Below are 23,003 nucleotides of genomic sequence, written 5' to 3'. Positions count from 1 at the left end.
CCTTCCAGCGCTGGCTTCACCATTGGGCATGATGATCTTACAGGTCTTTTCCAATACAAATAATCCAATATAAAACTCTTGTAAGTAACGCAGATTTGCAGTTCTATTTATCTAATAAATAAAGCTATGTACCCTCAAAATATAGTCCATGTAATTATCATCCCTCTTTGACTTGTTCTCATGGACAGCTCAACCACCCTATTTGTAAATTTCTTAAAATGAATATAAAGATGAAATTCTCTTTTGTGTCTTGTTGATATTTCTACTCCCCACATTTAGAACGAGCCAAATACAGCACAATAGTGAGTTGCCACCTCCACTATCACATTATTCATAGGATTTTAGCAGGTATTTTAGATCAAAACTGGGTGTTGCTCAGAAAATACCTTGTAACCCAATCCCAAAGACAGGACAAAGACAGTTCTCAATATGGAAAAGCACTCAACAAACATTACACGTAAAACTAGCATATAAAATTTGAACTGCATTTTTATTTCCTAAAAAAAAAAATCTGTGCTTTTCCAGCAAACTGGCCTCCTCACAGGAGGCTGCAGCCATGGGGAAATCAGGTTCTGCTCTCAGAGAACAAGAGACAGGATGAGAGGGAATGGCCTCAAGCTGGACCAGGGGAGGCTCAGGTTGGACATCAGCAGGAATTTCTTCATGGAAAGGCTGGTCAGACACTGGAAGAAGCTGCCCAGGGAGATTTGGAGGTATCCAAGGAACACCTGAACATGGCATTTACTGCTCTGGGCTGGGTGACAAGGTTGGGCACAGCTGGGACTTGATGGTCTGGGAGGGCTTTTCCAACCTCAGTGATTCTGTGACCTGGGAAGCTCTCGGGGATGCTGAGCCACTTCCATCCTCTGTGCTACCACCTTTCTCTCCCCAGTCACCCTCCTGGAGCCATCCTTGGCTGCTCCTGGATGACTTTCTCTCCATCCCATCTGTGCTCTGAACATCAGCAGCTGCCTGGGAGGGTGAGGGGAAGGGGTAAGCTCAGGTCGAGTTCCTCCGCTGCTGAGAGTGGCACCACGCGTGGTCCTGGGCCACATCACAGCCTTGCTATAAATATTGCACAGCCCACAGAAAGAGAGGAGTCCTGCAGGGAGCAACACAGAGCAGGAATCCAGCTCAGGGGCTCTGAATTTGAGCTCCTCTGTTTATATTGGCTGTGGAAGGGGTGTGAGGAGACGCTGTTGTCATTTAGAAGGCACATGGTCTGTGCTGGGCGATGCAGAGCTCCTCAAATGGACATGTCAGCAGCATTTTGACATCTGAAAGCACCTGAGCACACACCAAGCTTTGCATTCAAAACTGATTGTAAAAATATTAATATTTAAACTCCCATCTAAAACTTTGAGTGTGAATATTCAGAGTGCATTCAATAGGTTATAAAACAAGTCTGTGTTGACGAGGGCTGTATTTAAAATGCCAGGTTAGCAGAGCAGGAATATTCCAGACTCATATAACTTGTCCTTTGCATTCTTGACCTTTCATATAAACCATTTTTATACTGAGAGGAAGTGTGACTAAAACTTTTAATCAGCTTCCAAAGTGATTTACACCAGTTAATAATTCCTTTTAGAAACTTGTTTTAAATTTAAACAACTACTCAGTGAAGATGACATTTCCAACCTTAAATGAAACTGATTAGTGAAGATACAGTGGAAATGAGGAAAAATATTTTCAGGACGTGAAACTTTCACTGATTTAAAAGATGGATTCCACTGCATACCCTGAATCCTGAAATACTGCAATTTCAGAATCAGCTCTTTTTCTATATGTACAACTCAGTCCCAAGGTGTGCAGCAGCTGATTTTTTTTTTTTAATATTAACCCAAAAAACTACAGTGGCATCCCAAAACTCAACACAGAGCATCTAACCTTCAACCTGTCCTTAAACAGGGAAGGCTTTGTGCTTCCAGTGGAGCCCTGGAGTACAGGAGCTCTGAAAAGCTGTCCAAGTGCAAAGGCACCAGGATAAATTAAGACCCAGAAATCCTCTGCACTTTGGGATAAACTAGTGAGAGAAGGATTTCTGCTGCAGAAGAGCCAACCACTCCGAGTACGCATAATCCCTCCTGACTTTCACACTGGATCATTTTCCAGCCGGTGCTGGACTTGCACGTCGTGTTACAGCTGTTCCCATGAGCAATACAGCAACGGTAGCTAAGGCAGGCTGATGGCACAGGGCAAGGGGTCACGTTACCCTGTGCCACCATGAGGTCACCTCGCTGGAAAGAGAGCTGGAAACCTTCCTGAGGCAGACAGCTCCCTCAGACAGAGATGTTCATGTGCAAAACACTAAATTTCTGTTTTCTGACTGACCTCTGCAGTAACACACAAACCAGCGTCAGCAGCAAACAATTAATTTGGTTTATAATAATTTTGCCCAGAGAAGCTGTGGCTGCCCCATCCCTGGAAGTGTTCCAGGCCACGTTGGATGGGGCTTGGAGCAACCTGGGATGGTGGGAGGCACCCCTGCCCCTTGGCAGGGGGTGATCTTTAAGGTCCCTTCCAACTCAAATTAATCTGTGTTTTTATGATGGTCTATCAGTGTCCATATTGAATTTTCTCTGGAATACACCTCTCAAATCTACCCTTACTTATCCTTCTTTCCTTACCTATCTTCCAATGAAACTGGAATCTCCCTCACCCAAGGAATGAGCTACACAAAGAATGTAAAAGAGCCAAAATGCCCCAGCTCACAGCCTAGGTACGCCACACAGAGTGGAGTCAACAGATTCCAAACACAGTTGTGCCTCTAAACTGCTGATAAAACGCCAAACCTCTGTTTGGTGCTATAAGACAACAGAGGTGAAAATTGCTTCCCTGTTCTGATCACCTCTGCATATGAGACAAGAATTTTAATATTAAAAAAGAAGGATTTGGCTGTAAAGATGGTGGACTGCTATAAATATTAAACCAAACAAACCCTTTCTTAACATCAAATTCAGAAATGATCACTCAGAATGTAGATGGTGTCCACAGCTGTTTGGGGCCTGAGATAAAATTCACCAGATACCTTGTAAAATATACTGAGACCAAAGAAATCAAAGAATCATTTAGGCTGGAAACAGCTTGGAAGATCATTGAGTCCAACTCTTCCCCCAGCACTGCCAAGTCCCCAAGTGCCACATCCACACAGCTTTTAAGTCTTTTTAAAAGTGGTGGAGTCCCCCATTCCAGGGATGGGGACTCCACCACTTCCCTGGGCAGCCTGTCCCAATGCCTGACAACCTTTTTGGTTAAGAGCTTTTTTCCTAATATCAAACCCAAAACTCTGGTGGAACTTGAGACCATTCACTCATGTCCTACCACTTGCAAAAAAAGAGAAAGGAAAACAGCGATTTCCATGGAAGAATTCCCATAACAGGAGGAAGAAAACCAGTACTGATGACAAACTGGAAGAGATTTGGGAACACAGTGCCTGCTCTTGAGAAATCTTGTTCACTTCCACAGCTGAGGGAGATAAACAGGGAACTGAGGAGCTGATATTAGGACATGAACAGGTCAGCTCCAGATCTGCCCAGTCCTACACAACCTCACTGAATCGACAGCTCAGAGCAGCATCAGAAAGTTCTTTAACAGCTTTTATAATACTGAATAAGAGAAAATGTGGGAAAACACCCAGATACAAAGAAAACCAATGAAATGCAACCCAAAATCTGTCTCCCACCTGAGACATCAATCCTGAAGGTGAGTTTTTGGCCAGCAGCCTCACAGGTGTACTCCCCTGCATCCTTCTTCTCCACCTGGCCCACCACCAGACGACGCGATTTGCCCTCGGACTCCACCTTGAACTTCTTGCTGGAGCTGATGAGTTTCCCATCCTTGTACCACTTCACCTCCGTTTTCTCCTGGGCCACCTCGCAGCTCAGCGTGGCATTTTCTGACAGTGCAGCCTTCACCTCTTTCTGCACTTTGTCCTTGTTGATAAATGCATCCTCTGCTTCTGTGGAGTGGGAGAAGTAATTTTAAAATCACGCACAATTTGATGCTGTCCGAAGTGATCAAAGCAAATAAAAAACATGACAACTTCCACATCTCTGGTATTTTTTAATGCTCATACAGGATGTGGGCCTTTCTCGTGCTTGAGGACAACACATCAGCCATTTCTAAGAGAAATTATCCAGTGCCTCAGGATTTCAGCTTCTTCCAATCTCCATAAGAAATCCATTGCTTTGTTCCATAATGTAATGGATACATAAATACCAAATCTCATTTGCCACTGGGACCCATATGGAAGCCTTGTTCAGTCTAGGAGACCTGTTTTCCTACTTCTTCCAGGCTTATTTTTCCCACATATCTGGGAGACAACCTTACCTTTATCCTTATAAAGGCATAGAATGGAATGGAATCTTATCTATCTTCAAATTAGTGGGAAATCAGAAAACACCAAGGGGCACTGAGGGGGATCCATCCCATGGATGAAGATGTCCAGCTGCCAGCATCAGTGTGACAGTTGGTGGTTGATCTCCATCCCTACTCAAAGAAGTTTACGGCTGCACAGAAACCGGAGCCCATAGTGTGGTACATTTTTCATTATTAAGGGACATTTCTGTGATGAGAATGAACAATCTCTCACCTGTAACAACGATCCTGAAGGTGAGTTTTTGGCCAGCAGCCTCACAGGTGTATTCCCCTGCATCCTTCTTCTCCACCTGGCCAACCACCAGACGACGCGATTTGCCCTGAGACTCCACCTTGAACTTCTTGCTGGAGCTGATGAGTTTCCCATCCTTGTACCACTTCACCTCTGTTTTGTCCTGGGCCACCTCGCAGCTCAGCGTGGCATTTTCTGATAGTGCAGCCTTCACCTCTTTCTGCACCTTCTCCTTGTTTGTAAACACAGCCTCTGTCTCTGTAAGGAAACCCCAACAGTCACACACAGCTTCATGCAGTCGTTGTCTCTGGTGGTTAATCAAGTTCCTCCTATTTCACTGTACTTGCTCTGACTGGTAATGTCATGATGGGCCATTAGTGCCAGAAATTACCTTCATCTCTGTCTTGCTAAGAGGTGAATAGGAGTGGCAATTTGATGGGAATTCTGGGGTAATGTTAAAAACCCACAGTTTTAGGACAGATTTAAATGTAGAACTTGGAGCACCACTTGCAGGGCCTGAGCCTTCCTCCCTCTTCTCTCTTTTTCTCTTCCTGTGTCTCTCCAAGATTCCAGTGAATCAGAAGGGAACAACACCTGTATCCTTATGTCCATGAACCATTGCTCTTTTTTTGCCTATTTGGGATAATTCTGTTGTTTTCCATCTAACCATGGAATCATGGAATGGCTTGTTGGAAGGGACCTTAAAGATGATCACAATCCAGCTCATCTGCCATGGGCAGGTTCCCCTAGACCACGCTGCTCTAAGCCCCATCCAATGTTTAAAGGATGGGATCTAATCAGAGCTCTTCAAACACCTTCCCCTTCCTCTTTATCCATCCCTCTGCTATCCATCCCTCACACTATTTTCCCATGAGAGTTTTTCTGCAGACACACCAGATAATTGTGAGAGGAGAAGGAATGTCCATCATTTCCTATGATTTCTTTTTGTGGTCACGGCAGTCATGGATGCAGAACCATGTGTATAAATTACTGTTATGAAAGTTGCCAAAAAAAAAAAAAAATCAAGTATAATGGCTGAGATCTTTCACCCCAGGGAGATTGTGAGATGATCCTCTAGATTCAAGACAATCAAAATGGAATTCTCCTTTTTACCTTTTGAATTCCTGGTATTTTCTCACCTCTGACTTTGACTTGGAATGTTGTTCTGTCGTCCTTTGTCTCACAGGTGTAGCTGCCTTGGTCTTGCTGTGTCACCTTCTTGATGATGAGCTTGCGTTGTGTCCCCTGGCAGACGATTGTTGTCCTCTGGTCCTGCTTCACCTCAGTCTGATCCTTCCTCCACACCACAGCCCCACCCATGGCTGACACCTCACACACCAGCTCCAGGCTCTCAGAAGGACTGACTGATACTTCTGGAGTCGTTTTGGGCTTGTTGACAAAAGTGACAGCTTCATCTGGAGTGGAAAAGAGAAAACAGGTTTACACCTTGGTGCAGGTTTATCTGCACAAAGTAAGGATACAGCAGTTATTGTTATTCCATTATCACACACACTTGATGCCTCTGACAGATGGTGTAAATCCCTCTGATCTTCAGATAATTGCTCTCAATTACAGCAAAATCCCCTTCATCTGCCCGACATCCTCCTGGATCTTTCAAATCAAACTGAGACACCCTCAAATTGCTCACACTTCATTTACCACTCCTTGATTCCAACATCAAGCAAGATCTGGGGGATATGTGTTGATGTCTGAGGGCAGAAACAGCTTTGAAAAGACCTGGGAAGCCTCAGAAAATCAATTTAGAGGTGATGAGGAGCCTTTTTTAAATGTTTCTGAGCCCATTCCTGCACCTTCTTGTTCATAGCACCAATCCTACTGGACTAATTATTCTCCAGGCCAGGGCACGTATGGAATAAGTTCATTGATAAAATATTCTCCAACTTCAAGTTAGCAACCTGGTCTAGTGGAAAACATCCCTGCCCATGGCAGGGGGTTGGAAGGAGATGGCTTTTAAGGCCCTTTCCACCCCAAACCATTCCATATTTCTATGAATTTAGGAGTCAATAATCTCATCTCTTTTGGTTGAAACTGTTCCTCCCAGCAGAGAACTCAGAACTGCTCACACAGCTCAGTGGAGGTTCCTGCATGGATAGCTCAGCCCAAACCCTGCTGACAGCATCAATAAGGGCTGTGCAAACACTGGGTATTTATCATGTAGGCAGCAACAATTCAGCATTTTTATCAATTAGGACTCGTTGCAAAGGTAAAAAACAAAGATTGCCTGTCTTTGAAGGCAATCAAGTGAGGACAGAGACCTCAGTGTAAAATGTGAGCAAACCTCCTCAACACACCCTGTCCCTAAGCCAAGGAGCAATATCTGCTGGGCATGGCAGGTATTTCAGAGCCTTTGCTCCATCAAGGAAGAGCAGGCTGAGGGAGACACACAATCCAACTTGGAGCCAACCTCAGCTCAGTATTGCATTTCCTTCAGCAACAACTGTTCCTTTCCATCACTGAGTACCCCAAGGACAATTGCCATGCCAGGCAAGTATTTAATTAAAATTGGCAGTCATTAGGACTGATGTATCCTTCAACAATTAGCTGCCCAAAAGGGAGGGTCCCTCCAGAATCCTGCTGTTCAGGGTTATTGGGGTATCTCATTACCCTCAAGGCAGACTGATGCCCTGCCCTGAGAACATCCCCTGAGTGTGCAGTGCAGCTTCTCAGCACTCTGGAAAATGTTTATGGTGACACATGAAACAAGGAGGAAGCTGCCCTGCCTAAGGTGTCATCACCAGGTTGTAACTCAGTCCTTCCTCACCAAGAAGTTTGTGGGGATAGGACATAGCATAACAACTTCAAACTGCCAGAGGACAGGGTTAGATGGATATTAAGAATAAATCCTTTCCTGTGTGGGTGGGGAGGCCCTGGCACAGGGTGCCCAGAAAAGCTGTGGCTGCCCTTGGATCCCTGGAACTGTCCAAGGTTGGATGGGAATTGGAGCAACCTGGGATAGTGAAAGGTGTCCCTGCTCATGGTAGGGGGGAGAACTGGAGGAGCTTTAAGCTCCCAACCCAAACCTTTCTGTGATTCTAGGATTCAGCAGACACCAATTTTCTTTGCCTCAGCCATGTGATAGGAGCTGCAGGTGAGATTCACCCAACCTGCCCACGGCCAGCAAAAAGTTTATACCAAGCTCAGGCAATCCTCTGTTCCTGCTGCTCAGACAAAACCACAAGCAGAACACTTCTAGAAGACATCTTTGCTCTAAACAGACAGTATAAATCAGATTGCACAAATTGCCTTTCAAGGGGTCAGTTTGGGCAGAGCCTGGTTGGCTCTTTCAGATCAGTTTTTCAGTGGGTAAAGTCAGGGGCTGGGAATTGCACTCCAAGAGAAATTGCATGTTGTCGCATTCTCAGAAGAGAACAGAAGGTGAGATGCAGAGAGAATACCTGAGCAAGCACCAGCTGGAAGCTCTCCCTCTAGCTCACTAAATCCTGCAGCAATCCCTCCAGACAAGTGCTGTCCTAAATTAATCAGCTTTGCTGAGTCTCTAGTTAGCTCATGGTCAGCATCACAGTAACCTGGATATTCTGTTACAGGTCACAAGTGCTCAGCTGTGATTTCTCTTGAATTGCATTGTACTGCAGACATGCCTGGAGAAGCTTCCAGGAGAGTTTAAATCTTAAATTTAGGAGCAGGTTAAAAATTAGGTTCCAGGCACAAGGCAGAAGAGAAGTTCCCACAAACATGCAACTCGAATCAGTTGAATTTCACGGATATTGAATTTCACAGATGAATTCTTGTGTCATTTTACACTCTGGCTCCATCCTGGGCTGGAATGCAGTGGTGACAAGCATTTCTCTTCTGAGTTTGACCTGACAACCATGTGCTTTGTGTGATGGGCACGTGACACGGACTAACAGAGTCGCTTACAGCACCACAGGGAGTGATCCCTGAGATCACAGTGTCCTCTGGCAATAGCAGGAGGTGTCTAACTCTCAAAATCAGGAATTAAACTTGTCAAAGGAGGGCACAAGGCTCTCACAGCAAGGCTCTGAGCCCCTGACCGAGGTGGTCCAAAGATGATGCACTGAGCTCAATGAATAGAGGCCAGATGTGGCTGCCAGCTGTTCAGCCAGCACCGTGTTTGGGTTGTGCTCCTGCCCTAGAAAAAGCTTGAGCTGCCTCAAATAAATCACAGCATGGTTATTTTATATGCCCATACTCTGGGCTTGCACCAGGATCACAACAAGGGTCAGAACCTCTCAAAGCGTTGTGCGACCTTGGCCCAAAAGTCTGTCGGTTTGTAAGGCAGGACAAGGCTAAAGAACAAAATCCTGCATTTCTCACACAGACTCTGACCCCATACTTGCAGTACAAACTCACCTGAGACTTTTAAATCAAAAGTAAGGGTGTCATCCCCGATTTTGCAGATGTAAGTTCCTTCATCTTCCTTTGTCACGGCCAAAGCCACGAGCTTGTGCAGTTTTCCTTTGTCTTCCATGGTGAATTTCTTGCTGGCCGTGATCTCCTTCCCATCTTTGTACCACTTCACCATGATGTTGGCCTCGGAGGTCTCAGACACAAACTCAGCCCGTTTCCCAGCGATGGCCTTGACAACTCCTCCACTTTTCTCCTTGTTTACAAAGTTTGCAAGTGCTGAAACAAAACCAGGACACAGCTCTGGCAAAGAATTCTGTGCACAGCAATAAAAATGTACATTGACATCTGCATTAGGTATTCATTTATCATAAGACAAAATCTGTTTATTTAATTATGGATGTATTTACTAGATTCCAAAGCAGAAGCAGACAAATTTCTAACTATATTCCTGATTATTCCGTGTCCAAAAAGCAGAGCACATAGATGGCACAGGAGGCTGAGTCAAGGAGAAGAAGCCCCAGGAAACAGAGCTTTAAAATAATATTTTTAAGAGACGTGAGGAAAGAAATAAACTGGAGGTAAAGCCAGGAAGGTTATTCAATCATTACATTGTAACCACCTGACAAATAAATTGACTCCAGAAGAGGTTAAAAAATAACCTAGATAAATTAAATTACATAAAATTAATAATCTATATGGATATCTCATAGGACCAAAATGAAAAGAAATTTAATCCTGGAAATTAACTGGAGCATAGAAAATAAACAATTAATCTGGCATCATATTAACATGGAGTGAAATAATTGAGTCAGCAATTGCCTCAAAGCAAAAGAGGGGAGGGGAGGGGAGGGGAGGGGAAGGGAAGGGAAGGGAAGGGAAGGGAAGGGAAGGGAAGGGAAGGGAAGGGAAGGGAAGGGAAGGGAAGGGAAGGGAAGGGAAGGGAAGGGAAGGGAAGGGAAGGGAAGGGAAGGGAAGGGAAGGGAAGGGAAGGGAAGGGAAGGGAAGGGAAGGGAAGGGAAGTGCACTGCCAAGACATTCTTTCCCCAGCACTAGTGAAACTCAGTCCACAGCTTCAAGGTTGTGGGAGGAAGAAGAGGGAGATGAGTTCATTCATTCACCTTTCCCTTCCTCAGAAAACAAGAGTGGAAAGTACAAGCAGAGCAGCCTGAAGGAGACATCTCAGATGTCCCTTGTCACCACAGAGGTCATGTGCCAGAGGGTGCCTGGCACGTGGAGCTCAGGGCAGTGCAGGGACTGCAGTGACAAATGGCAAGTGCATTTCTGGCTGGTTTGGGCAGGAGGCCCAGGCAGTGGCACAGTGGCCGTGGCTCAGCACAGTGGCCCCTCAATAGCCACATGATGCCCACGTGTCATTTACAGCTGACCTGCTCCTCAAATCATTCCCAGCTCCCTGTGGCTGATAAAAGGTGTTGATAATGGAAGGTAAAATGTTGATACAGCATTTTTGAGGCCCATCCCACAAGGATGAGAGGCACCAAAGGTGATTCACCAGGAGTCAAGCTGCAAACAGCAGACTTCAAAGCACAGCTTCCCAACTCAGATTTTAAAATAATGACATTGATCACTCATTTGATAGGCACACTGCTGTGAAAACCACATGGAAACATCCATCAAGTAATTCAAGTAAATGTGGGTAGAACTGTCAGCGTGCAAAATGATGCTAAAGAGACAGAGAAAGGGGAAAAAAATAAAAATCAAGAGCAGGCACCAGTTGTAGACAGAAATTCATCTCGATATAGATTTAGTCACATTTTGATTTCTTTTTCAGCTCTCTCAAGTTTGCTCTTTGAAATGACTAAACAAGTTGTCAAATGAGAAAAAAAACCCATTATATTCTCAGGCTTTGCTGTTTCTACAGAGACCAAGGAGGGTGAGGGTGAGCAGAACATGAGGATGAAACACTCAGACTTCCTCCATGCAGGAACTGTGATCATGCCTGGGAGGCTGAGCTGTGGGACAGAACATGGAACTCAAATGGCTTTAGAGAGTGAACTTGCCAGTTCAAAGAAAAATGGGTTCTGAAATCCCCCCAGTCTTGTTGGAAATGATACAAAGTTTAAAAATTTTTATAACTTCAGTCAGGGGTTTTGTTCACTTTTGCCCAGGGGGAAAGGAATTGAATTATTTTCAAAGGATTTTGTCACCACTCGAGGCCTGATGAGTTTAACATCTCAACAGAGTGGAGGTAGCACAGGAGATATAAAAAAGATAACAACCATTAATGACCATTAATGAACATCAACTCCAGACATCATCCCTGGCATGGTTGGAGACACTTGGTCTCAGAAAAGATCAATAAGAGAATGAAGAATAAGAACCTAATTAGCACTGAAGGCAAAGGGATCAATAACCAATAGAAAACCATATGCTAAGAACTGCAGAATTTGGGATCAATGAACATTGAAACAATTAATTTCTCTGGGTTTTGACTGCATAAGTAAGTGAAAAATCTAGTAATGGCATGATTTCCTCTGGGCAATGTGTAGATGAAATTATTTCTGTTGCACATCCTGGCCAGAAATAAAGTGATTCTCTAGCACTAAAAAATGTTGTTGGAGGGTTTTTGTTTTTCCGTCACATTCGGTGACAGTCTGACAACAGGCTGGACTGGCCTGGAGTAAGACTTAGTGCTCTGAATCTCAGCAGACATCTGATGATCCATGTAAGGAACAGTCCAGGGGTTTTCAGCAAAACCTGGTCCCCTTCAAGGCAGAGACAGCTTTGCTCTAGTTCATAAAATCTTGCACAGATGGGAAGGTTTGCAAGAAGGAGGCTTCATGCTGTTGGTTTCAGGGTAAAGGTAGAGACTGCCATGAAAGGAAGAGCAGCCAAAAATATAGGGCAGCTGTAAAACTGTGCTGGTTCAAGAAATATCAAAATAAAGTGACACCTTGCTGGTTTTCTACACATCTGAACACCTTGTAAACAGGAAGGCGTTAAACCATTCAGTGTGCCCTGGGAAGGTCTTTTCTCTTATCTACCACAGTATTGACAGAAAGGAACAAAAAAATCCTCAAACAAATAATAGTAAAACCAAAACCAGATCCCACAATGCCAAAATTATCTTGTACAATCAGAACTGAAGTTTCTCTTCTGATGTCACACAGCAAGTGTGGGACGGACATGAGATCCTGGGTCATGTCCTGCCCCTGGGGCTGGATTTCTTCATCTCCAGAGCACTTTTCCCTACCCACCACTCTCCCTCACCAAGTTACACTAAATTCCATGGAATATCAAGATGCCAATTGGAGCGAAAGCACAGCTCTTAGCACCTGGCCAGTTGCTGTATTTGCTCCCCAGGTCTGCTGTGGGACCACTTTATCAAGGCTGGATGTTGATGGGCAATTACCAGACTCCCTCTGGAGCCTCCCTTTGTGTGCCTTGATGGCTCCACTGGTTTAGGGCAGGAACATCATTAGTGCAGAGCAGCCCAGGCAGTCACTCACCTTTCACTGAGAGCTGATAAAGCATTTTATCCCCATCACAGACACACTCATAGACACCAGCATCCTCCTCAGCAGTGCTGCGGATTTTCAGGATGTGCCTCTTCCCCACAGTTTGGAACTCGTATTTTTCACTGGCCTTGAGCTCCTTCCCATCTTTCATCCACTTCACAGTGGCCTCCGTGTCTGAAAGCTCAGCCTGGAGTTTGGCTTCCTCCCGCAGCCGAGCTGAGACTTTTTCTACATCTTTGGTCTTGTTGGTGAATCTCACTGCAGCTCCTGCCAGGACAAGAGGCTTCGTTATTTTGAGTTCTATCATGATAACTGATCCCTGGTACAGGCCTGCTGGAGACTGTGAGATCTCTGAAGGAATTAGATCCTGTTCCTGCCCTCACCCACTGCTGGAACCCTGGCTGCTGAGAATTTTGGGCTTTCTGTGCTGCCAGGCACTGACCCGAGGCCATGGAGAAGCTTCCAAAATGGAATGGCAGAACTGGGATTGTGGGTGTGGAGTTTGGATAGAAGTGTGTGATATCACAGGCTGGGAAACTCAGAGTTTGGGGGTTTAGAATGTAGGAATAGATATAAAGCAAGATGGAGGTTTTGGGGTGGAGGCTGCTCCTTATTATTATTCTTCTTCTTCACCTCCTTCTCCTTCTCCTCCTTCTCCATGGGTTTGGGAGGTTTTGTGTAATTGGATAAAAAAGTCCCCATTGCAGGCAGGGGTGGTTGGTTATTGAGTTAAAAGTAAAAATAATTCAGGTGTCATTTCTTAATTGGACAGTTTATCCTTAAAAGGCCTTGCAGAGAGAGATGGAGCTCCATTTTTAGTTTGTCAGAGTGAGGGGCTGCAGAACTCAGGGTTTGTGAGACTGTAACAACATTCATGTCAATACTGTGCATTCTTTCCCAATTTTTTCCCAAATTCTTTCCCATTTCTTTTCTAAATTCAGAAAACCTGATCTTTTTTTATTGCCAGAGTCACTAAGGAAAAAAAAAAAAACCCAACACATTTTTCCTACTGATAAATAACACTCTAAACATGCTTTTGCAGAGATCTTCTCTCAAACCAAACACATCCTTCCAGAATAAAGGATTCTTTATGAATTCATTATGTTTTGCCTTGCAATGTGGTAGGTAGAGATGTTACAGTCATTTCACAGAGGAAACTTTGATCTTACTTCAAGTTCCAGCATATTAACTGCTATATTCCTACATGTGGTGGACTTAAAAACCTACAAGAAAAGCTTTGTTAGTAATGAATGCTCTTTTACTTTTGAAAGATTATTACAGTCAAAGAGAGTGGTCAAAGCTAGAGCTGAAATTACAACTTTAAGGTGTAGATTTGGTGACAGAATCTACTGAGAGATGGTTGTGAATGATATAAATTTGACAGAAATTTGAGAGCTGATGTGAAGCAATTTAGTTCAGAGACCACCAGCTGGTCAGATCAACTCACTCTGAGCTGTGAGATCATTCCCAGGACACACATTAATCATATGTCACAATTTCAGGTGCTTCCCACAGACCAAGGAAAGCCTCCAGCCCCAGTTTTACTCCTCAAGTCCCAGCAAGCACCCCCTGACTGGTAGAAGAATGGACAGCAATGACAATAAATACCTCTCACTCTCATCTTGGTGCTGGTCTCAACGTCATTGGCAACAAATTTCACTTCTGCCCCATCATCTTTCCTGGTGACATTTTTTATGACCAGGCTGTGGGTGGTTTGGGTTCTGTTAATGATGTAGGTCTCACTTTCCTGTAAGGCTTTGCCATTCAGGTACCAAGTGCCAGAACATGTCTTGGTCAGATCAACAGTGAACAGGGCATCCCCTCCAGGAGCAACTTCAGCTGTTGTCAGGGGGTTCTTCACAGCCAGGACGGGTTCTAGGGAAGAAGAACACACACCTCTGAGAACAAGACTGTCATGCTGGAGGATAACTCATCTTAGGAACCAAGTTGGCAGGCTAAACAAGACGTGAGAATAAATTAATGCAGCCTGACACAATTCTCCTGCGCTGAATGAAATGCATGGTTGGGCTGAAGGATTTGTTTCCTTCAGCTGCAGGTAACTGACCTCTGGAGTCCTGTTTTGGCAGGTCTAGAAAAGCAGGTGTATTCTACTGGTTTTTTTTTGTTTTAATCCTTAAAATGTATAGAGGCATAGGCCAGAAACACCTAAGTCCCCTACAACTGTGTTGTTTATTGAACAGCCAATATTATTCTTAGATTTCAGAAGGAGGGATTTTAGATATCCCTACGAGTCAGTTCTTGATATTCTAGGAAAATACAGGCATGTTCAGACACCAAGGGACAAAGATGACGCAATCATAAGACACAGTATGATCAAAGTTTGTGTGGGTCTTCAGTATCTATACAGATATTTTCTAGTGCACTGAATCAAAGGAAGAAGAAATCCTATTGCACCCAATGATTCTATGGGCACATCAGCACCCTAGAAATAAAGGAAAACCCCTGGATTTCTCCTAGAAACTCCTTATTCTAAGAGAGACTGGCTAGAACTTGGTTTTCTTGGTGGTATGATCACCCATAAATATTCTGTAGGTGCAAGACTGATATCTCATGTCTATATATTGAAAATTGTACCATAAGGCCATCTCATTTTTTTCTTTTCATTGCAGGTGCAGAAGAAGCAATTACAGGTTTAAGGTCCACAGCAGGGAGCACTGCCTCCCCCACAGCCTGATGTGAGATATTGGAACATAAACACACCCACAGCTCCACCACAGAAACCCAGCCACCCTCACTGGGGTGACTTTGGACTTTTTCCTTCCTCCCTTTGGTGAGAATCAGAGGTTGGCATGAAGCAGGAGAACCAGCAGTGAAGGCAAAGAGGATTTGCTGGGCTATGGCTCCATCCTCAAAATCATGGGAAATGTTTTCAAAGCACCCAGCTGTCCGACCACCCCGTTGGGCGCCGGTTTCATGCTCACCGAGGTGCAAGCTCCCAGGGAATTCCAGGAAGGGGCTCTGTCCATAGGCATTGACAGCAGACACTCTGAACTGGTAGTCAGCCTCTTCTGCCAGGTTGCTCACCGTGAGCTCGGGGCTGGGGACGTGGGACTCGTGGCACCTCACCCAGGTGAAGCCGGTGAGTTTCTTGCGCTCCACGATGTATCCGTCCACTGGAATGGGTCTCTCCATCCTCGGAGGGGACCATGCCAGTGTCACTGAGGTTTCTGTTTTATTTTTCACCACAGGGTCAGCTGGGGGTTGGGTGGGAGGTTTTTTGGGAGCTGAGCAAGGGAAAGAAAGAAAACAAAACAGAGCAGTAAGTTACATCAGAGGGGGAAAGGCAAAATAGCTCACGCTGGGCTAAAAGTTCATCTTGCTTAATAAACCTCCGTAAAATGCTGACGTGAGATGGAAAAGCAAGAGAATGGATAGAAGATGCTTTGAGGCTGTTTTACATAAAGATCACAGAATCATTATCATCCCAGATCAAGTCCAAACTTTGATGTCCAATGCTTGTATTGCACAGCTAAACTTATGTGATTTCTACACACAATGTTAAAACTGTCAACACAATAAGAGAGTCCTCAACAAACACTTTGTAGGCCTAAATCTTCACTGCTGATTACAGACCCACTTTTCTGCCCTTCACAGCTCCTGGGCAAAGCAGACTAACACTCAGCTTCTTATTTTCACTCAGAAAATAGGTAAAACCATCAACAAAGATTGTTCAAATCTTTAAGAGTTATGGAGAGCCTGGCTTGTTACACAGGCTTGGATGTTCCCTGCAGCCTCTTTCATCTGGGTATCTGTCCTGCTCCTGAATTTTATGCTACCCTCGCTCAGAAGCTGTAACTTTGTCTCCCAAGAGTGACATTGTTACGGAACTTTGTTTTAGTAATTTATACAGAACCAGTTTTTGACACTGAGGAATTAACTTCAAAAGGAAATGACATAAAGATGTGCCCCCACCATGAGAACCTACTATTGAGGAGATGTGGCTATTTTATGGTACCTAAGGCTACAAACGTATTCCTGCAGATATTTGCATAATGAATATTTATTTTCACCCTTTCATTCCTCTTGAACCCTTTAGAGAAGGCTCAAGTCCCATCAGGATTATTCACTATGTGCTGCCACTTATATGGTCGAGAGGAATTACCTGATGTGCTCTAGTTACACCTCTACTGACATGGCACAGGATTAATTTTATTTAATTTTGGCTATCTGAAAGGTGTCTGGGTTAAGTCAGTCAACCAGACTCCAGCTGTGATCCCATGAACTCAGGAGCAATTAACCCAGCTTAAAGAAGGTGGGGAAGGTGGGTGAAACAATCATACTCAAGAATTCCTGACTGTAGATGGAGTCTGTTGATGAGCCTAAACTAAAAACTGAGCTCTGAGACAACTGATCTCTTATCTGCCTCAGTTTCCCCATCTTTAAAATGGGCATGGTAACAAGATGACAAATGATACACAAACATTGCCTGTAGATTATAAAAGATATCAGAACAGCCACCACCAGTCTCACCCAGCTAATTGAAAAAGATGTGGGCATAGTACACAGGATTCTCCAAGCAGTAAATCTGATATTCACAAAGTGTAAAAATAGGAAATTTCAAGGCGATATGCTTTTCCTTCCTTACAGAAATAGACACAGAAGTGGTTTGGGGTGCACAGTTACCAGCCTGTCAGTAACTGCTGGTCACAGATAGATGTCAAAGGTCCCATTAGGGTAACATTAAGCTGAATGCTAAGCCCTGGAAAAAGATCTCTTGACCTTGCCATAAGAAATTGCAATGCAATGTTTTCTTCAGCATTAGCTGTTTGTGGGAAGGCAGTTTCTTACAATTTCTATTCCTTGACTCAACACTTTCTTCATAATTTAAACAGCAGAGTCTGAAATCAAGCTGAACTTTATAATTTCCATTATATAGGTGCTTGTTTGGATGTTACAGCTTTACAAATACCTTAGAAACTGTCACAAAGCCAGATGTGAAACTTTCTTCATTTTAGTTCAATGGCTTCAGAATGCCTGAACCAAGTTTAGATAACACAGCAGTTACATATCTGTTAAATGAAAGATTCCTTTTTGCCACTGACCAATTGCAGTGGTGGGAGAAAAGAAGAATTATTCTTCCCAAATTGTGACTGGAGTGAGTGATTTGTTCACATATGAACCAGAACTGCAACAGAGCAAGAAATCATATGTATTTTTGTTTTAAATAAAGCAGATTTTGCCTGGGAAATGCAGTGTCATCAAAATAATGCCAAACAAAATTAGGCAACTTCACCAAAATTTCATTTCAGGTCCAATCTTGACCATGTTGCACCTGCTGCTACTGTTCTGCCAAGTAGGATGAGTTTGTGCCATGCTCTTTCCCTAGCACTGCTTTTACCCAGAGAAGCCATGGATGCTCCACCCCTGGAAGTGTTCAAGGCCAAGCTGGACAAGGCTCTGACAATCTTGGTCTGATGGAAGGTGTCCCTGCCCATGGCATGGGGTGGAATGAGGTGATCCCATCCAACCCAATCCATTCCATGACTCTACAGACATTCTCTCAGTTTGGATTCCTCCAAACATCTCACAACACTCACTGCCAGGCTTTTGGCTTTTTGTGGCAGGCATCCAACCTTCAGCTGTTTTTGGACACCAAAATTATCACGGTGGCACTCGAAACAACAACACTGCCACGGGAAGACACAACACCAAGGCCAAACAAAAGAGAAGCTTACTGGTCACAGTGAACTGGGTGGAAGTCCTGCTTTCATCAGCCAGGAAGGCGATCTCACCAGCATCTTCCATCTTGCACTCCCGGATGGTCATGGTGTGCTGCTTGCCAGAGCGTGTGATGGAGATTCGGTCGCTGGGTTTCACTTCTTCTCTGTTCTTCAGCCACCTGATGTTCTGGCAGTCGTTGTCCAGCTCCACGCAGAAGGTGGCCGTGTCGTTGATGAAGACGGCAGTTTTCCGTGGGAGCTTTTTAATGATGTTCCCTTCAGGTAACAAAATAATCATAGTCAGCAAACGGCAGATATTAAAAGCTTTGGCAACACTGGACCGTCCAGACTGAAACAGGACTAGCCCACACTCAATCAAAATATTATAGACCCCATGCAGACACCTGAAAATAAATTCCAAGGCTCTGAGTCACAAATGATCACAAGGACTCATTTTAGCCTTCAAAGAGAGAAAAGCAAATCTTTTTTGAACTGCAGTCACTCAGGTTTCTTGTCTACCAAGCAGAGCCAGTTGCTGGGTTAACACAAAATATATATGGCCTTGCAAGAGAACAGATTTGACAGCTTTCATTGTCCACATATGCTGGAAATTCAAATTAAAACTTTGCTGAAGTAGGTCAGTCTAAAGCCAGACAGGTCTCTGCCTTTAGGATTTCACCTCTATCAGAGTCACATAACCAACATGGCAGACACAGAAGTTACCTGAGTTAATGAGAAAGACACTGAAAATCTCAGATTTCTTCTGAGTATCAACCCAGAAATTCACACTGAATGAATTTATGTCCTTCCCAAGTGACTGCGTGCATCATCACTTACTAGGACAACCTCAAAGGTGTAAGATGTGACTAGTCACAGAAAAGATTGGACAAACCATAAGGAGACCACCCCAAATGACCAACACTGACTGTCTCCAGCTCTAGAGCAGTCCCTGAGAGGTTGGCCCAGGCAGATCACCCAGAGCTGTTTAATGAACAGCAATGCTGAACTCCCTCATAAAGTAACAGGCCAGGCACAGGTTTCACCACAGGATTCAAGACCTGATTCTCTGCTTATCCTCCTCCTGACCTCTCTGCCCTCAGCACTGTCCTCATCCCACAGCTCTTTACCTCTCACATTGTTCCAAGCCCACCTTGCTCTCTCCAATCCCCTCCCAGAGCAGGCACAAGGCTCCCCCAGGGAGGCTCTGCCTCCTTTCCCTCCAGAAAGCTCCACCTGGCTCAGTCACTCTCTTTTGGATGGCACATGCCATTACAGCACAAACAAGTGAAAAAAAAATACCAGTTGTCCTACAGAGAGCAAACACACAGGGGTGGGCTGGTCCAGACCTTATGAAAGGTGCAACAAAAATATGTCAGTCTCAAATCTCTCATGTCTCTGGGTGAAATTTTCCCTTCTGCATCCACCTCTGTGCACTCCCAGCTTTTTACTGGTGGTGCAAAAAGGGGTTTGCATGAGGATGCACAGCACCCAGCTGTCATATAGCAATTTATATATAAGAACTCTTTCTGGTTTCACTGGGAGTATACTCAAGCTTCAAATGAGTCAGGACAAGATTAATCCTGTAGTTGTGGCAGCCTCCAGTGCCTGCAGCTCTGGGGTTTGTGTCTCCTCACTGAGAGACACCCACGCCATGCCCAACTACACCTACTCCCACTTCAGTCTGAACCACCAGACTCAGGACACTTGGACATGGCCATCCACACTTTGTCCTTTCCTTGTCCCCTCCCCAAACTCCAGAGAACAGCTCCAGCTCCCAGGGATCTGGAGCATAGATGTGTTTTCCAATCTAAACCATGCTGGTGTTGGCTGCAGCCTGCACCACACACCTGGCCACAAACCACAGCTGCTAAACCCCCTTTCCATTGTGGTCACCCCATTCCCAGACAAAAGTCACCACTCTGTTCACTGGACACCAGACAAGATGGGTGTGACACTGCCAGGGGACACATCCGATGCTTGGGGTCATGTTAAGGTGATGTCTTATGATTTAGATTTTATATTTTTCACATCCTGTACTGCTTTTATGTATAGATCTAAAACTCCATAGCCTGTCAGCTGCTGCTCTCCCGTTTTATTCAGAAAAAACAATTCCTCTCTAGGCCTGAAACTCAAGGACTCTCTCAGGCCCTGAGAGATGTAAACAACAGTGAATTCCCCTCAAGCTGCACTAAGGGAATTTAGGTTGGATATTAGGAAAATTAGGAAAAAGTTTTTACAGAAAGGTGATAAAGTTCTGGAATGGCTGCCCGGGGAGGTGGTGGAGTCCCCATCCCTGGGTGTGTTTAACAAAGCCTGGATGTGGCACTGGGTGCCAGGGTTGAGTTGAGGTGTTGGGGCTGGGTTGGACTCGATGATCTTGAAGGTCTTTTCCAACCTGGTCATTCTGGGAATTGAGGGGAGGAAACTTGGAGTAAATTACTTCATTACCTGAAAAATGGACCAAACTTGTAAGTGTGTGAAAAACTCATGACCATTGTCCATCCTGGGAAAAGCCTCTTGGAGGCTTTTGACTGCCCAAAGTGAACCTATTGAAGGCCTTTAATAAATACCCACTTTTATTCTCTTAATCTTGTCTAGCCTCTGTTTCAGGTTGGCACTCCAAGGCATCAAAGAGAAGTCTACAGGGCCAGGCTACAGCTGGAGGAAGCTTCTTTCAGCAGGGGTTCCCACTGTGTGACATCTTGTACAACACAGCCTGTCCCTGCTGTGTGGCCCTGTGTCCCGAGGCACCCTCTCAGGAGCCCCAGGAACCCACCAACCTCGCTGTCACACCATAAGGGACTCTGCTCCTCTTCAGCGCCCACATGGATGCGGCAAATCCTGCTCACGAGGTCAAACCCGGAGCCTCCCATGCGAATCCCACACTTTTGGCCAATCTGAAACACCAAGAGCCATTCTTACCTTGGACAGACAGCTCTGCAATGGTCCTGCTGCCTTCCTTCATCTCACAGATGTACACAGCATCATCATCCGTGGTGACGTTCTGGACGGTGAGCCGGCGGTACGTGCCCTCCTCCTCGATGTTGTACTTCTTGCTCTGCTGGAGCTTGGTCTCCTCCTTGAACCAAGCTGTCTCTGTCCCAGGAACGGGCACCTCACACTGGAAGGTGGCAGATTCCTTCTCCCTGACTTCAAGATCCTTCAGTTTTGCCTTGAAGGGTATGGTGGGTTCTACAGAGGGTAAAAACAGGAAGGAGAAATAAGAGTTTATGATGAGAGTAGGTTTAGATGGGAGTTTAGGAAGAAATTCTTCTCTGTGAGGGTGGTGAGGCCCTAACACAAATTGCCCAGAGGAGCTGTGGCTGCCCCATCCCTGGAAGTGGTCAAGGCCAGGTTGGAGTAAAAGGCCTTTAAAGGAATCCTTCTAGATTGGTTTATTGATAAACAAGCTGGTCATGGGACAGAGCACAGGGCAGAAATTCCAGGTGAGCGTGAGCAGCTGAGCTGGTACAAGAACCAGTGTTTTAAGGGTCTTACAGCAGAAATCAGCTCAGCAGAGTGATCTGAAAGGGCACAAAGAGCCGTGAGGTGGCTGTGCACAGTCAGATGTGGTGGAAAGCACAAAAGGAGGAGTTTTCTGTTCTCCCCACCAGCACCAAAGGCTCTGTATCAGCTTTTGTCAACGACAATAAAAGAAATAGAGAACGAGCCCCAGTCTCCCAACTGCCTCAGCCCTCCTCAGCAGTGGGGCTGCAGTGCTCACGCTGAAGGCCAAACCCAAGCATAGATCAAACCCACAAAGCAGCTGCATGACAGTGAGGGAAGTCATTTTATGAGCTGAACAATGTCGAACTCCAGCAGCAGCTGCGCTGTGACATCACCCTGATACCCCAGCCCTAAGGTGGGGAAAGGGGAGCTGGACTGAAGAGAACAGCCGGCGGTCAGGGCCAGGGGACTGGTGCCACAGCCATGTCACACACTTGGATTAGCCAGTGCTGAAACACTGCTCATGCTTCGTGAGAGATCATGCCTTGATATGTACCTTCACCTCCCAGTAACGGCTGTGCCAGCTCCCAGCTGGGTTTTGTGACTCCATCCTGCCTCACCACCCTCACAGTAAAGCATTTCTTCTGATAAAAACCTCCTCTCCTTCAGTTTCAATAAGGTACCAGACTCTAAAGGCTTGAAAGGACACCTGGAGGGGGCAATGCTATGGACCACTTTTGTTATCCTGAAGGCAAAACCTAACTGGGAACCCACACTATATGACCAGGAACAGGAAGGTGACACTAACTCACCATGTCAACTTGATAATTTTTTAAAAAATTATTATGCCTAAATAGACCTCAGTTTAAAGCAAGTCAAAGTCTTGCCTTGCAAAGGCTTCAGCTGTGGTTCCACAGATTTGTTCTGCCCAAACTCCAGATGGTGATTATCCTTTTCCTTTTTTTCTCCTGAATTTGTTTTTCATGGTTAGATAAGACATTATGATGAAATTCTTTATTCTGAGGGTGGTAAGGCCCTGGCACAGGTTACCCAGAGAAACTGTGGCTGGCCCTGGATCCCTGGAAGTGTCCAAGTCCAGGCTGGATGAGGCTTGGAGCAACCTGGGACAGTGGAAGGTGTCCCTGCCCATGGCAGAGGGCTTGGAAGGAGGTGAGGTTTAATGTCTTTTCCAAGCCAAACCATTCTGGGAGGCCAAGCCAGCTTTAATCAGAAGGATGCAGCCCTCTGGCAGGAGGGAGGCTGGAGCTGCCACTGGGAACACGCAGACCTGCACAAGGGCCAAAAAGAAACACAAGCTGCACCTGAGAAGCACACAAGTGTATTCCCATACTTGGAGCAGCTGGCCATATCATTAACCCCTCTCCCTTTACAGTCACTAAGCAGTACCTAAAGTAAAAAAAAAAATTAAAAATAAAAAAG

At 45.1% G+C, this 23,003-nt stretch overlaps 1 protein-coding gene across 45 annotated transcripts in view; it reads right to left on the bottom strand.

The window, feature by feature from the left end:
* Window positions 1–23,003, bottom strand: part of OBSCN (obscurin, cytoskeletal calmodulin and titin-interacting RhoGEF) — a 178,855-nt gene that overhangs the window by 141,482 nt on the left and 14,370 nt on the right. For all 45 annotated transcript variants that reach the window (XM_085562435.1, XM_085562364.1, XM_031503758.3 and 42 more), the window contains exons 3-11: window positions 21,039–21,308; window positions 18,132–18,392; window positions 15,378–15,680; window positions 14,044–14,310; window positions 12,427–12,702; window positions 8,963–9,235; window positions 5,749–6,024; window positions 4,592–4,867; window positions 3,683–3,958 (exon numbers count right to left, since the gene is read on the bottom strand). In XM_085562435.1, the coding sequence (XP_085418561.1) occupies window positions 3,683–3,958; window positions 4,592–4,867; window positions 5,749–6,024; window positions 8,963–9,235; window positions 12,427–12,702; window positions 14,044–14,310; window positions 15,378–15,680; window positions 18,132–18,392; window positions 21,039–21,308 (2,478 nt within the window). The remainder of the gene's footprint in view (window positions 1–3,682; window positions 3,959–4,591; window positions 4,868–5,748; window positions 6,025–8,962; window positions 9,236–12,426; window positions 12,703–14,043; window positions 14,311–15,377; window positions 15,681–18,131; window positions 18,393–21,038; window positions 21,309–23,003) is intronic.

This window comes from Lonchura striata, chromosome 2, assembly GCF_050655825.1.
Source record: "Lonchura striata isolate lonStrDom1 chromosome 2, ASM5065582v1, whole genome shotgun sequence".
Lineage (NCBI taxonomy): Eukaryota > Metazoa > Chordata > Aves > Passeriformes > Estrildidae > Lonchura > Lonchura striata.
The sequence above is the reverse complement of the archived record's forward strand: the minus strand, read 5'-3'. Positions and strand labels throughout refer to the sequence as shown.